Source organism: Lampris incognitus, chromosome 3 (assembly GCF_029633865.1).
Source record: "Lampris incognitus isolate fLamInc1 chromosome 3, fLamInc1.hap2, whole genome shotgun sequence".
In the NCBI taxonomy this organism is placed as follows: domain Eukaryota; kingdom Metazoa; phylum Chordata; class Actinopteri; order Lampriformes; family Lampridae; genus Lampris; species Lampris incognitus.
The window spans coordinates 18,917,893-18,934,880 of record NC_079213.1 but is presented as its reverse complement, the minus strand read 5'-3'; the positions used below and the strand labels follow the sequence as shown (position 1 = coordinate 18,934,880).

The window sequence follows — 16,988 nt, the reverse complement described above, 5'->3', positions numbered from 1 at the left end:
TGCGCATTCCAGATATGCCTGCATACAATCTGCACTTATATATGATAACTGTTGTGCTTTATGGACGTGCATTTGTAACCAAGGCAATGAGACACAACTCAGCAAAGCCGCGGGGTCTCCTCAGGAGCACATCATTACAGAATCTCATTTAGACGAGCAGCCCACTGTGTGATCCCTAATCTACCTGCAGCCAGCCGAACACTTCATCTTTCTGAAGGCACCCTCGGGTGGCATTCAAACATCCTTTTCAAATGTACACATGTAGTAAGTAGGGTTTACCCGTTACCATGGCAACGGGAAATCATCATGAAGATTAATACATGACTTTTCCAAACCGCGTTGACATATGGGAATACGTCGGGGAAGAGGCAGTCGTCGTCCCCCCCCCAACGCTCATGCTTTCAAATGTTCAACGAAAACACACGAAATCACAGAAGACGGTTGTACTTCCTGTCGGGGGGGGGGGGGCATTTCACTCCTCCCCACAGTGCACGTGCGCCATCAAACTTGGTCACCGTGTCGAGCACCTGAGAAAATGTTCCTCGTTAAATTGTACCTAACAATCAATCTTCACACCTCGGCAGCAAATTGCCATAAACGCTTCAATGCGTCACTGTGTTGTGCACCAGGGGCGACGCAGATTGTGTATGTGCTTTTTTTAAGGACTCTTGGCAGTTCTTTCGGCTTTTATGAGGCTACTGAGTCATAACTAAAATGCCACGTAAACTTTTAGCTTCCTGACAATGAGAGCAAAAGAGTTTTATAAAATCTAATGGAAATTTGAAATATGCTGTACTTTTAAGCACATGCTGCCAGTGTTAGTAAATCACACTGCACTTAAAATTCCAGCAGGAAAACACATCAGATGAATTAAAAAAAAATGACCTCATGGGGCGTCCGGGTAGCTTGGCAGTCTATTCTGTTGCCTACCAACACGTGGATCGCCGGTTCGAATCCCCCTACAGACACAATTGCCCATGTCTGCGGGTGTCCTGGTTGCTGCACTACCGCCTCCTCTGGTCGGTCGGGGCGCCTGTTCGGGGGGAGGGAGAACTGGGGGGAATAGCGTAAGCCTCCCACGCGCTACGTTCCCCTGGCGAAACTTCTCACTGTCAGGTGAAAAGAAGCGGCTGGTGAATCCACATGTTTCGGAGGAGACATGTGGTAGTCTGCAGCCCTCCCCGGATCAGCAGAGGGGGTGGAGCAGCAACCGGGATGGCTCAGAGAGCAGGGTGATTGACCAGGTACAAACACAGGGAAAAATCCACACAAAAAAAAAAAGACTTCACCAGATAAGTGTTGTTCTATGACTCTATTCACTCTCATTCGTCAAAGAAATGAACTTGGTGAAAATCAAAATGTCCAAGTTGTTTGTTCATCTTGAAGGGTCACGATGTCGGTCAGAAAAAGGACACCAACTGTCAAACCATCAGTGTTTCTTTGTGCATGTGTCAGAGTACTGCGTTTCAGAATATGTGTGTGTTCGGTGCCTTACCAGGCATTATGACATCAGAGAAGCCCAGTTTCCTGGTAATGGAGACACCCCTGGTGAAGAGGACCATGTACTCCCTCCTCAACTGCTCTATGTCTCCATGGAGGAGCTGGAGAGCCACCGCCAGGCCTGAGAAAACACACACACACACACACACACACACACACACACACACACACACACATACAAATCTGTGGTCAGAGACACAAATTCTGCAGATTCAATCCCACATGAAACCGTGTCCATCCTGCTGAAGTATCCTTGAGCAAGTTTTCAGCTGTTTGTTAGATATGCTCCGACCTTCATGAGGGTTGGAAAGAAAAAAAAGATTATCCTAGAGAGCCATTCAGAGTATCACAGAATTTGAACAAATGTGTTTCCAAAACTCTTAAAGGTGAAAAATCAGACATGGCATCACAATGAAAAAGCAACAAATCCCATTACTGTACTGTGGTACACAAGAAGACACATCTACTAGAGTTACACTCTTCTCCTCATGCCGAACAGGAACCACCCAACACCTGAATCTAACTCCAAATCCATCTGATCCAACAGACGGCATTATTACACTGTAAGAATTAATCAATCCCTCACTGAATCCCTCATTTTGTTTTACACACGTGCCTGCACATTGTTTTTAATGACAACAAATTCAACTGAATTGTAAATGCCACCAAAATGCCCACACAGGGAAACAATTTTGGAGTCTCCTTGCTGTTCTTGGAAGTTTTGCAGCTCATTGCTATAGCTAAGGCTGCTCACAAGCCTACACCTACTGAACAAAGAACCTAGTTTCAAACACGCGCACACACACATGCACACACAAACCACAAGAAGGCCCTCAACTTTAACAAGTGCGATGGCACACAACTAGCCCTGAGGTACACAGAAACCAATAAACCCACACACCATGCGGTCAGCGCACCCATAAATAGACGTAGAAGCACAACACCAACATCTCCACCCACCTAGAAGCAGATCGTGAGTCTGCCCAAGCAAAATTTTATTAAGAGGTAACCCTACATGAGGGCCGTCGTCCCAATTCAATATCCTTTTGCAATAACTTGAAATGTCAGCGGACTCAATTTAAATAACCGGCGTCAATCCGCCCTTCAAGTCGCATCTCCTTAGACAATGTATGTGGTTATGTGCATGTCTGTACGCCGTGCACACATGCGTGAAAAGTCTGCGTGGAAGAGAAAGACAAAGAGAGAAGTGAGAGTCAGAGACAGCTAGACAGAGTGTGGGAATGAAGAGGATGACGATGGTGAGTACTTGTGTGGATGCTTTCGGGGGGGGAAGTTGTGAGGGAGGGTAAGTTGACAAACGGTTCATTAGCTCTGAGAGGTTTCAGTCACTGGGAATCTACCGAACGACGTGACTCGACTGCAAACCTGCTAGAAATACGACAAACTTCGCTGACCAGAAGGCAAAATCTCCATGATCGACGTATGTGCAGTCACACCTGGGGAAAGGCGCACACACACACACACACAATAGTTAAAAATGTCTCACTTAATGATGGTCACATCGAAGTCCTGCCACAAAATGCTTTTCTACCTTGCACAATGGTCGGGTGGGAAAAGAGAAGAGAGCGCCATCAGAAGTTGGAAGATTTTTTTTTATTGAGCTCCAAGTCTAACTGCCGGCCTGAAACAAGCTGGTGGCATTCATACACACATAAACGGGCAAAGACATGCATGCAAAGCAACACACACACACACACACACACACACACACACACACACACACACACACACACACACACACACACACACACAAAACTCGTGAACTCTCACAGCTGATGCAGAGCTGCAATTAGGCAAAATAGCTTCATTACTATTCTGCCCGCCGCCCATCGCTGACACTAACAAAAGCACTCACATCCCCTAACCTTGTCCTCGGCCCACCCTGACCTTTCACAAACTCTGGGGGGGGGGGGAATCCCCCACCCCCAAACAAAATACCCCCTGAAAGGACTCGAGAAATCCCACCGAGTTGAGTGGCCCGCCTCGCTCCGCCTCAGCCTACGCAGGTGCCAACTGAATTATTTCCCTCAATGAAACAATAGGCGGCTACACTCTTGCAATTAAAATTGGGTGCACGAAGAAAACAATCACCCTGAAATTTTGAAAAATCGTTTCTTTCGAACAGGTGGGTTGGTAATTTGATGTCACTTTATTCACTGAACAAGAGAATAGTTACTCTCTCCCACTCAGTGATTATGATGCTAAATATTTACTTCTTTTGCTCTCTCTCTCTCACTCCCTCCTTCTCTCTCTCACTCCCTCCTTCTCTCTCTCTCTCTCTCTCCCTCCCTCCTTCCCTTGCCATCCCCCCCCCCCCACACTCTCTCTCTCTCTCTCTTCTCTCTCCCTGTTGATAACCCAAATGGCTGGGGCTGCTTTATATCTTAAGAGCAGTGCATTCATTCATCTCTCTGGCTAATTGGCTGTTAATAACAGATTTCTGGCACACTAACAGGCTTTATTGGGAGAAGACCCAAACAGTGCGACAGCTTCAGACACACAGGATGCACATGCACTTCTGCCAAGATTAGAGGCACAATCACCCGAACACCCACACACACGCACCCACACATACACACAAGTACACGCACACACAAAACTTTTATATGCAGGTATTCGCTCACACGCAGCCGAACACACACTGTACACCAGCGTGTCTGCACACATGCAGCACACGCACGTGAATACACAAGCATGGCCATAGTGCTCACACACAAAGACACAGGAAAAGGAAACGGCATGCAACTACACACGCGTGCCTACACATACCCGCACACAAAAACAGAGTACAATATCCCACTCCGCTGCACATCACTAGTCTGTTTTAATTGTTCTCCTGACAGTATAATGAATTGAAGGCATTAAATTATGCATGGTACCCACTAACCCCCGCATAGAGGCTCTAATGGGGAGAAAATGGAGAGAGGACACTGACCTTTATACTACATGTGACATTTTCAGCATGCACAATAAGTGTGTAAACTGCACAAAAAAAAAAAAAAGTCAAGCTATTTCCTTTTCTTAACCGCTACCTGTTCTTGAATGTTGCTCTCCTGCACATCTTTTCCCTTTAGGAAGGACTAGATTTTTCAAACGAGGTGGAAAGGTGGAATCACCGCCCAGGTGACGCTTCCTCTGCTACCTCTCTTGGGCACTTAACCTCAAACTTGGCAGATACAGAAGAAACTAAATAAAGATATTTAAAGTGGAGCCTTGCTGTCAGTGTTGCATAACCTCACATTTCAATAGACAGTTATCAACAGAGCTTTTAGAGCGAGAGAGCGAGAGAGGTCAAGCAACATATAAAATGCAACTTGATTGATTGAAGCAAGAGAATGAAAACAAGTGTCCTGCAACAGTAACAAAGTCAATTATTATTGTATCAATTATATTGATTGTAATGGCTATAGTCATTATCATCATTATCGTAAATGAACTGGCCCTTTACAGATGGAAGGTGCAACTCTCTAGCCAATGAATGAAAGCACAAAGAACCAATATTGATAAATACAACACCTCAGCTCTATAGAATGGTTTAATGTCAGTAACACAGCATCCATTTTGGGGGAAAAACCCCAATCTGTTGTTGAGCACTTTGCATTTTCAAAATGCATACAATTACTCCATCCATCCATCCATCCATGATCCAAACTGCTCATCCTGCTCTCAGGGTCGCGGGGATGCTGGAGCCTACCCCAGGCAGCAGGTGGGGAGACACCCCGGACAGGCCGCCAGTCCATCACAGGGCCAACACACACAAACACACACATTCACACCTAGGGACAATTTAGTATGACCGATTCACCTCACCTACATGTCTTTGGACTGTGGGAGGAAACCGGAGCACCTGGAGGAAACCCATGCAGACACAGGGAGAACATGCAAACTCCACACAGAGGATGACCCAGGACAACCCCTAAAGTTGGACTACCCCAGGGCTCGAACCTAGGACCTTCTTGCTGTGAGGCCACCTCGCTGACCACTACGCCACCCCAAACAATTACTCGTAATTTCCTAATTTGTGATCATTGTCCTTCAATTATCTTATAAATTCATTAACAACATACAGTGAGGTTTACTTAATTTACATATCTTTGGATATATGAATTTGGAACAAAACACTTGGTTCTAATGGGTTATATGAGATAACACAAACAGCATCTAGCCAGTTGAGATCACTTTGCAATCCCATTAAGGGAAACGGTGTGCTGAGGCAAAGCTAGCATTCCGCAAGATCAATGTCCGTGGCTGGTAGGTGCTCCGCGGTCAACATCCATCTCAGTGCCTCTGACAAACTGTGGACTGAAGCCAGACGCTGGAATAAAGCACCCCGCTTTCACATAATTTACCCCAAGTGGAAACATTGACTCTATGTTAACCGTTTCACTCCATTAATCTACGTGTGTGTGTGTGTGTGTGTTTGTGTGTTTGACGCTGTCAAAAGAAATGCCCTAGAATAACAAAAGCGATAACACTTTTTTAACGTGCAGAAGATGAACTTGCTCAGCTGACATGTCTGAAAACATACAGGCGAATGAAAAGAGTGCTGTTGTGCGGGCGTCCAGGTAGCGTAGCGGTCTAGTACGGTTGCCTACCAACACGGGGATTGCAAGTTCGAATCCCCATGTTACCTCCGGCTTTGTTGGGCATCCCTACAGACACAATCGGCTCTGTGCATAACTGTAGTGGTCGCTGCACTAGCCCCTCCTCTGGTCGGTTGGGGTGCCTGTTTGGGGGGAGGGGGAACTGGGGGTAATAGCGTTATCCTCCCACATGCTACGTCCCCCTGGTGAAACTCCTCACTGTCAGGTGAAAAGAAGCAGCTGGCGACTCCACATGTATCGGAGGAGACATGTGGTAGTCTGCAGCCCTCCCCGGATTGGCAGAGGAGGTGGAGCAGCAACCAGGATAGCTAGGAAGAGTGGGGTAATTGGCCGGATACAATGGGGCAGCATCCATGAGCTATTTTTAGCCCTTCCCGAGCGGAAGCGGAAGCTTTACAAACGGAAGTCAGACATCGGATGCACTAGACTATATTAGAAATAAGCAGTTTGTTGTAATTTTCTTCGCTTTTTGCGTAATTTTTTGCCGTTTTTACCTATTTTTTCTAGTGTGCCATGGTGTACATAAAACACAGCCATGCTATACTGTCTAACGTGCTCCGCATGTCTGATTTCCTGTGACGCGTCCGTAGCGACAGCGATGCTGTGACATCACTTGGACGCTGCCCCATTGGGAAGAAAAAGGTGGGGGGGGGGGGAGTATTATTGTACTGTTTTTGTTCCTGTTGGTAATGATGACTGTATCAGTCACACACACACAATGACTGTACCACACTCATCATTACCATCAGCATTACTGCACAGAACCATTACATACATGCACATTGTATCAAGAGAAAAAACAAAAACGGTGACTAAGTGTCTACAGAGGCCTAAACGGAAACCACTGGATTGATGATAAACTACTTTTTTCCCTTTTTAAAACCCTGTGGCGCAATGATGCAGAATCAAAAACTCGCTCCCTCCATCGCAAAGACACTGAATCAACATCCTCATCTCACACAACCCAAGACTCTCTGATCTAATCCGCACAGCATCATGTGTCTGCCTGTAATGTGAAATATAACCGTAAAACAAACCTTATCACACACCACAATCCCCTGTAAATCATCATTTTAACAGTGCTTAAATGTGCCCCCATCAACCAGCTGAACTACTATATTTCAACTCGGCTATTTCAAGAGAAATACATATCCACTTCATGCCATCTATATATTATCTGTTTAGTATTTGAGCAGGTTTACAGCTGACATACACTATATTATCTGCATGTATAATCTGCATTAAATCAGACGACGCACTGAGTAGCCAAGGCGTTATCTGTGATGGGGAAAAAAAACAGACATGTTAATGTAGCAGATAATCCAGACATATGATCTTCATCATGATTTTATGGGACATTAAGTTGAGATAAGCAGATAGTTATATTCGGGGTAATATTCATCCGAGCTGGGGTATTGTTTTCTGTTTTAGTTTAAATTAATTTTTGCTTCCCTCACAGTTATCAGCTCAGCTGTGCAAAGCGCTTTATGCCTTCATCCATTCAAAGGCATCTCTCTCATGTGGGATTTTGGCTGGATGCTGCACTTTCCATTGTGCTTGTTATTAAGCGTCGCGGCGTTGAGACGCATCTTGGATAATGGCGAGCGTGCTAAATGACTTTATGTCATTCGATGTAATTACCGCTTCCCTTCTCGCTGGCGCGAGATTATTCATGATTATTTAATATCCCTGAGATGTGTGACTTCTCCAGTAATTATTGGTCTTCTGAGGGAAAGTGAAAAGAGGAGCTGACTCAGTGGATAAGTCTCAGAGACCCCGGCTCTCCCCTTATGACATCCCTGTAATCCCCCCACCCCCTTATTCGCTCTGGTTTGTGATCTGATAGTCCTCATCCAATTATCAGCCTTTCTCTTGAGCAAACTGTCCTATTCATGTCACATTATGCAGGGGGGTGCTTGAACTTGGTTGAGAATGAGACGATGAGAATGAGCCTGAGAATTACCAATGATTGCCTGGAGCTTGAGGTTTTCGACTACTGGTAATAATGACAAATGTGTTTCATCAGTGTTTCATGGCAATCTAGTTCATTTGACAAAATTATATTAGAAATCATTTGCAGGTGTAAGAAATTTGCTTTTTTTTAAAAATAATTTTCTGGCATGAAATGTTTGTTTTTGTTTTCTTTGTGTGTATGTGTGTGTGTGTGTGTGTGTGTGTGTGTGTGTGTGTGTGTGTGTGTGTGTGTGTGTGTGTGTGTGTGTGTGTGTGTGATGTCTGCAAGTGCTAGAAGCTGCTGTGTACCACAGTCAAATTCCTCCTGTGCAGAGGCACACTTAGCCAATAAAGTTGATTCTGATTCTGATTGAGAACAGTTAAACAGAGAACTATCCATTAAAAAGTATTTTCATCTGTTTTAATGTGCTGAGAGTGGGTGCCTTTTATTTTTTAATTTTTTTTATTTTTTAATTTTTTGCAGAGGGGTCTGTTTTTTTCATGGTTGGTTATGACATCTATCATCTCCCTGATAACCTCCATCATCAACTCCTCTCTGTCCACTGGTGCAGTTCCCCTTTCACTTAAGGTTGCCATCAGACCAACTGAAAAAACCTGGTTTAAATTCGGCCTATTTCTAATTTACCATTCATCTCCAAAATCCTTGAGAGGGTCATTACACCTCAACTCCAGATCTACCTTGATAACAACAATCTCTTCGAACAATTCCATTGGGCTTTCACCCCAAACATAGCACAGAAACAGCATGGTTAAGATCACCATTAACCTCATTCGTGCAGCTGACTCCAGTCTACTCTCTATTCTCATCCTCCTTGACCTCACCACAGCTTTTGATACTATATTCCATCAGTTCCTCATGGATCATCTGGCTAACACTGGAGCTGGGGGCACTGTGTATCAGTGGTTTGCTTCCTACCTTACAGACAGGATACATTTTGTACAGATTCGGAATTACCAGTCAGAAAGTTCCATATTTCATCATGGAGTTCCACTGGGTTCAGTTTTGGGGCCACTCCTGTTTATTATTTGCCTTCTCCCTCTTTGCAACATCTTCCGGCACTATGGTATCCATTTCCACTGTTACACTGATGATATGCAACTTTACGTGTCCACTAAGCCCATGTCCAATCTCCCCTCCAATACTCTCACTGCTTGTCTCCATGATTAACAGAAAGGATGACAAACAATTATCTGAAATTCAACAGTAGTAAAACTGAGCTTCTCCTTATTGGCACTAAATCTACACTCTCGAAAACTAATATTTGCTCACTCCCCATTGCTGGAGCCACCATACCCCTCTCCTCACAGGCTAAGAGCCTTGGCGTTATCCTCGATAGTACGCTTTCCTTTTCCAGTCATATAAACAATTTCTCGCAGATTGCCTTTTTCCATCTGCGAAACATCTCCAGACTACGCACTGCTTTAACACAACAATCCACAGAAGTCTTAGTCAATGCTTTGATCACATCACACACTACTACAGGAGTGTGTGATGTGACTATGATGAAACTCCATGATGAAATATGGAACTTTCCCAGGATCGCATTGACTACTGCAATGTGATCCTGGGAGGCATCCCCAACAAACTTATGCACCAACTTCAACTTATCCAGAATTCTGCAGCATGCATTATTACACATTCAAAGTCCACAGAACATGTCTCTCTCCTGCTGATTCAATTACACTGGCTTCCTGTGTCATAGCGGATTAACTTTAAAATTGTATTATTAACATTCAAAGCTCTTCATAATCTATCCCCTGCTTATCACACAGACCTCCTTCAGACTTACACTCCCTCTCGCTCCCTGCGGTCTTCATCAGCAGGTCTGTTGGCACTACCAGCTATCAACCTCAGCACAATGGGTGCCAGGGCTTTCCCCTATGCTGCACCCAAATTCTGGCGCACCATTCCCCATCATATCCACATACTGGACTCCATTACAGAATTCAAAACTGCTCTTAAAACCCACTTTTTTTAAACTAGCTTACTCACTTTAACTGCATTAACTGCATCATCTTGATTTAACTACTTGCTGAATTATGCTCTGTTGCTTATTGTGTTTTATTGTTGACTGTACTCATGTCTTTTTACTGCTTTGTTTATTGTATCTGATGTTACGTGACCTTGCGTGTCATAAAAGTTGCCTTTAAATAAATAAAATGCATCACTATTATATGATTTTATCCATTTTTTCCATGGTTGAGATCTTTCTTTCTTTTCTTTTTACAATATTTTTATTGGGATTTTCATAGTACTGCACAGTACAGAAAACGGAAACCCATATATATATATATATATATATATATATATATATATATATATATATATATATATATATATATATATATATATATATATAACAAAAAAACAAAAAAACAAAAACAAAAAAAACCAAACAAATTAGAAACAAAGGACAAAAAAGAAACAGGGCATATTTAGGGAAAATAATGAATTATGCTGCTGCACCATGAGCACAAGCACTCAATGAGAGAGGTGGATGGCACACTATGTATTTTTTTGCTGGTCAGGTTCAGTGTCACACCGAGCAAGGTGATCCAGAAATGGCTGGCATATATCAGAAAATTTATTACGATTGGCCATCATGTCATATCGAACTTTCTTCATATGTAATATACCAACCAGTGAGCTCAGTTAACCAGGTCTTAAACTGAGGCACAGTATCTGACTTCCAGAGCCTTAAAATTACTTTCTTTGCAATTACCATTCCATACATAATAGTGCTTTGCATGGAGACACTGTGGTTTAGTAGGGAAAGAGAAAACCAAACAGTGCAATCTCTGGATCAGGTTCAAACACACAGCTGTACATGTCAGAGAACCACTTGAATATGTCCCACCAAAACTGATACAGTTTTGGGCATGTCCAGAAAAGGCGGATCAGAAAACCTTCTGCAGATTTACGTCAATCACATGGAGAGGAAATGGTAGGAAAGATTCTGTGCAATTTAGTTTTTGAATAATGAAGGCTGTGCATCACCTAGAATTGGATTAATTGATGACTAGCATTAACAGAACAAGTTCGGGTTATGTTAAGGTCCTCCTCCCAAACATCATCCCCAATCAGTATACCCAGTTCTTCCTCCCAGCCATTTTTCAGAGAGCGTGTGGCATAATTCACTTGTTCAGAAAATATATTTATGAAGGCAGAGACCATTTTTTTGGATTCAGGTGGGCCCAACAAAAGCTTATGGGGGCAATGCATGGGGGAATGCATGACTGCGATATACTGGAGTATGAATAGAAGTGTCTGGTAATCTTTAGCCTTTCTTAATTTGCAGCCATATTTTCAAGCAATTCAAAATGATTAAGTTATCCACCTTATTATTTGCAGGGGATCTGGGTACTGAGAAAAGGAGAGCTGGAAGAGAGCTGTTTTTGCTGCCACTCATTTTATAACAAAATTTTTCTTTGTCCTTGCATGTTTGTTGGTTAAGAACTGGATGTCCAGATCAATGATAATCAATTTCTATGGGCAACTGCTGACGCCAATGTTTAATATGGAGGAATTGGCAGCTATTTATGTAACTGCCTGAATTCCCACAGAGACACACAGCTTCTTGTGCTGAGTGTCGCAAGCACCGCTAAGTTTGTCAGCAGCTCAGAGTTAACCTTTTGTCTGAGGAACAGGCTTACCTAAATCAATAACAGTCACACCAAAATGTGTGCTCTTCTAAGAGTGGACAGTTGAAGGGGATGCATATTGATTTTGCCTGAATGTCAAGGATGCTCAATTCTCGCTGTGAAGTAACCAATTCAGTCAACGCATCTGATGACAAAGCATTTGGATGTTGACATTGGCAATAATCCCAATTAAGTTTTTGTTTCTTCAGTTCAGGTTAAAGAGTTCATTGACAGGAGTTTAAGTGATTAAAGATAAAGTGGTTCGTACCTGTGTTGGAGCCGGACAGGTTGTATCTGGAATTGGCCTTCTTGATGATATTCTCATGAATCTGGTGCCACTCGCTCTCTGTGTTACACCTGAGAGAAGGAGGACAGGTACAAGTGAGCGATTCATCTGTTTTTTCAATTCATAATAATGACAACAAGATTACTGCTTTTTTCCCAGTGGCATTTATTTCTTTGCCTTTTACTTCTCTACTGTGTGGAACCCGTTTAGGGAAACTGAGAATTATTTGCTAGAAGAGATGTGCTTGAAGGGCGGCACGGTGGCTAGCGCAGTCACCTCACAGCAAGAAGGTCCTGGGTTCGAACCCCAGGGTAGTCCAACCTTGGGGGTCGTCCTCTGTGTGGAATTTGCATGTTCTCCCCGTGTCTACGTGGGTTTCCTCCGGGTTCTCTGGTTTCCCAGAGTCCAAAGACATGTACGTCAGGTGAATCAGCCATGCTAGATTGTCCCTGGGTGGGAATGTGTGTGTGTGTGTCGGCCCTGTGATGGCCTGGCGGCCTGTCCGGGGTGTCCCCCCGCCTGCTGCCCAATGACTGCTGGGATAGACTCCAGCATCCCCACGACCCTGAGAGCAAGATGAATGGTTTGGATAATGGAAGGATGGATGGATGTGCTTGAAATGACCCTTGTACTCTATTACTGTTACAAAGGGTGGATTGTGATGTTTCTAATCATACAACTGCAGTTAATTCCTCTGTTGCACAGTCTTAACTTGTTAATGAGAGCATCGGCTAAACGCCAAAAGTATAAATGTAAAGAATCACAAGCAAGCTGTTGTCGAAGGGGTTTGGTAAAAGTAGGCCAGAAAAGTTTTAGTTGCCCTTTTTAGAATAAAAGAGGCGTTTTTCATCTCAAATACCCAGTACTCTGTGTGCTATCTATCTATCTATCTATCTATCTATCTATCTATCTATCTATCTATCTATCTATCTATCTATCTATCTATCTATCTATCTATCTATCATCCATCCATCCATCCTTCATCATCCATCTACTTGACAAAATAACAAGCGAATTAAAGTCTTCATTTTACTAGGGTGGGTCAATAAGCACCACATTCATGTTTATATTTACAGCTTTTCAAGACCTAATTCCTAAAACATCTGGGGAGAACTTCAGTGCTAATCCAACTAAGAATACCTCATCGTCAGTGTTGCTGATGGAGTTGGTGAGGTTGCTTTTTTTTCTAGGTAAAGTCTATTTGTCCAGCCAGTCAGTTCCAGCTGTAATTTAGGTCGAACCACTGAGTCATGGGGAGCCATATCTACCCCTAACAGCGCACTGTACTGTGGACTGTATTACACCAGACTGTGCAACCTTACTGCTGTTGAGGTGATGTGAAGAAAATGCTGACACACCAATAAAGAACAAGCAAAATTCCCTACAGACCAGGAAACTACTCAGAATTGAATAAGTATTTTTTGTCAATGCAGTTTTTCAGGCAATGTCATCCCATTAGAGTAGATTATGGAGAAACAATTACATTTTATGTCATCTAATGACATGGTGGATATCTAGATTTGACATTGGAAATGTTGCTTTAGGAAAAGGGGCTTTAATGAATATTATGTACACCAAATACAAAACATATTGTTTAATATTTACTTCAAAAAGGACATTCCTGAATCCTCGGCTAGTTAGTTAACTCAGATCTGAGTCCGACTCCAAACTCATGAATCAGAGGCTCTCTGGAAAACAAACTCTTTACGTTGTATGATTCATTTTGAATGGTATGATTTTGTACTTGGTGATGTGTTTTACACAATAACATCAGCTGTCTTCTCTCACAGTGAGAAAGCAAGATTGGGGGTTAAAAAGTTTCTGCAAGACAGGGCATTCGGGTGGCGTAGTGGTCTATTCCGTTGCCTACCAACACAGGGCTCGCCAGGTTGAACCCCCGTGTTACCTCCGGATTGGTCGAGTGTCCCTACAGACACAATTGGCCGTGTCTGCAGGTGGGAAGCCAGATGTGGGTATGCGGCCTGCTCGCTGCACTAGCGCCTCCTCTGGTAGGTCGGTGCGCCTGTTTGGAAGGGGGAGGGGGAACTGGAGGGAATGTTGTGATCCTCCCACACGCTACGTCCCCCTGGTGAAACTCCTCACCGTCAGGTGAAAAGAAGTGGCTGGCGAATCCACATTTATCAGAGGAGGCATGTGGTAGTCTGTAGACCTCCCCAGATTGGCAGAGGGGGTGGGAGCACTAACTAAGATAGCTCGGAAGTGTGGGGTAATTGGCCGGATACAATTAGGAAGAAAAAAGGCAGGGAAAGTGTTAACTAAGTTTGTGATAACTTACGCATAAACTTTGAGCAGGTGGTCATCCTTAGAGTCAGCAGTGAGGAGGTCCGCGATGCTCACCACCGCACAGCCGAATGGCCGCCTGTACTGTACATTACATATGTTCTTCTTCTCCCCTGCGCCCATCCGCCCTACACACACACACACACACACAATTATCTTGATGCGGTACCGCACGTGTCCGAGAACTGTATAATACAGAATTAATAAAACAGTTTATATTAAACCCAATGCATTTTCAACATGGAAGACTCAGCACATGGTGGAGTTCATGCAACACCTCACATCTCACCTATTCTTATGATGTGCACAACAATGTAGACATCCTTTCTCAGATCACTGCTTCCCAAGTCCTGAGAAAGAAGAAAATAACAGCAAGACATATTTTATCACATTCCATCCCCGACAGTTCAAAGTCACGACACAGGGAGGAATCGTTTATGTATTCACCCTGCAGGCCAGTGACTCAGCTCTGATATGTTGGGCTGTTCGGGTGACATGGTGATGCGAATGGGTTGTAAATGCTTTACACAGCTTTACAAACGATCAGGGTGCACATACATACAGAGTCAGGCTCAGTACTCACCACAAAGAGAGTACATTGTCTTTCTGTCTTCTCTGGCGACTTGGGCACTCCGCTCTTATTCAGTCTGACAAAGAACCTTTCACTGCACGAGGTGAGACAGAGCAAGAGTGGAATGAATACAGGGAGAAAAGAGTAGGTTTAGGAGTGATGGGTGTAGGGGTCAACACATGATTCAGAGAAATAGGACTCACAAACTAAATCAAATACCTCAAATCAGATTTAGTCCGCTGCAGGTAACATTTCAACTATACAGCCTTTATCAGATCTTGTGTGTGCCCTTTTATTGGCCTATTTCAAATATCCAGCTCTGGACATGACCACGGGGGGTGGTAAACATAGGTTCTCAAACCTCCACCATAAACGAACAATGTATATGACATATAACATCTCCACAAGAGAAACGAGGCCAAACGGTAATTTTACCCTTTGTTAAGTTGGAATAACGCCGATTTGGAGCATTCAATTCAGTGTAGGGGTCCTACTTCTACGACACTTGTTATAGTTCTTTGATTCTGCACCCTGAGATTCTAACTTTTTTCCTTTTTTTGGGGGGGGGGGTGTGCATGCATCTTTTGGATACTGCAAGGGACAAAAACAACGGGTACCAAGACCATCAGTCACAGGAAGAAAATAAAGTATAGAAATGGTGTCAAGTTCCTACATGCCAAACACTGAGCTGCAGGCACGTGGAAAACAGCTTCAAAGTTCAAACTTCAAACCAAAGCTGTCTAAAACCGTAAAATGTAATACGAGGCAGGAGAATAGGCAGAGACACGGAAACACAGAGAGAGAGAGAGAGAGAGAGAGAGAGAGACAGAGAGAGAGAGAAAGTTTGAATAACTCAGCCAAATCCCCAAACAAGACCTTTCACAACATACCCGACAACAAGAACAACCACGCTCAGTTCCTCCTCCAATGAATAAAATATTCATTGGGTTGACGCATACTGTGGATTCTCTCAGAGACGCCCTAACCCACATACTGGACCGTCAGCAAAAAATGATGACAGGCAACAACCAAACGCTGACTTTGTACATTTTCAGTCAAAATGTACTAGCGTCTCGGTTGCCGTTATTTGCCTGTGGTTGTGACAGTGATTGGAGACCATAAATAGCACAGTGTGTGAAGAACGTCTTTCCATTTATCACTCGGCAAACATCAAAAGTTTGTAGTCATAAATCAGAGGTTATGACTAAAGGTTAAAGGTTTAGCATGCGGAAATTCGAATCCAATTGTAGAAACTGCATATACGGATGTTGATATTGCAGAAGTCCCCGTGTTTTCTTGCTCGCTAAGCTGACTTCAACTCATGTTGTTTCTTCAGCCTCCTTTAGTTATGAGCAACAGTCTGGTGACTACAGTTGTGATTTCTGGTTCACGGTATCCCATCTTGGTTCCACTGTACAGCTTTCAAGGGAGAATTTTTCCTGGGGCGTCCGGGTGACGTGGCGGTCTATTCCGTTACCTACTAACACAGGGATCGACGGATCGAATCACCGTGTTACCTCGGGCTTGGCCGGGCGTCCCTACAGACACAATTGGCTGTGTCTGCGGGTGGGAAGCCCGATTTGGATGTGTGTCCTGGTCGCTGCACTAGCGCCTCTTCTGGTCGGTCGGGGTACCTGTTCGGGGGGGGGAGGGGGAACTGGGGGGAATAGCATGATCTTCCCACGTGCTACATCCCACTGGCGAAACTCCTCACTGTCAGGTGAAAAGAAGCAGCTGGTGACTCCACATGTATCAGAGGAGGCATGTGGTAGTCTGCAGCCCTTCCCGGATTGGCAGAGGGGGTGGAGCAGCAACCGAGACGGCTCGAAAGAGTTGGCCGGATACAATTGGGGGGGGGGGGTTTCCGAGGTCCTCAATGTACTGTAGATGCAGGATGGACGCATGGAAGGGTGCCTCTACAATGGCCGCCATTATAAAGAATGAACCACGTTGAGATGAAATGAAAATTCATCGTTAGGCTGCTCACATGGACAACGATAGATTACAAATCGCTCTGATCATGCTGCGATTAGAGTAGTATTTGTGTTGTGCATCTAATTTGTCTCAAGCAGCTTTGGGATATGAAAGA

General features: G+C 44.0%; 1 protein-coding gene across 1 annotated transcript in view; it reads right to left on the bottom strand.

Moving 5' to 3' along the window:
- Positions 1 to 16,988, bottom strand: part of dock4b (dedicator of cytokinesis 4b) — a 166,917-nt gene that overhangs the window by 78,034 nt on the left and 71,895 nt on the right. Inside the window, exons 9-13 of the mRNA XM_056276678.1 lie at positions 14,912 to 14,993; positions 14,618 to 14,678; positions 14,324 to 14,456; positions 12,010 to 12,098; positions 1,496 to 1,621 (exon numbers count right to left, since the gene is read on the bottom strand). Coding sequence (XP_056132653.1) covers positions 1,496 to 1,621; positions 12,010 to 12,098; positions 14,324 to 14,456; positions 14,618 to 14,678; positions 14,912 to 14,993 — 491 coding nt within the window. The remainder of the gene's footprint in view (positions 1 to 1,495; positions 1,622 to 12,009; positions 12,099 to 14,323; positions 14,457 to 14,617; positions 14,679 to 14,911; positions 14,994 to 16,988) is intronic.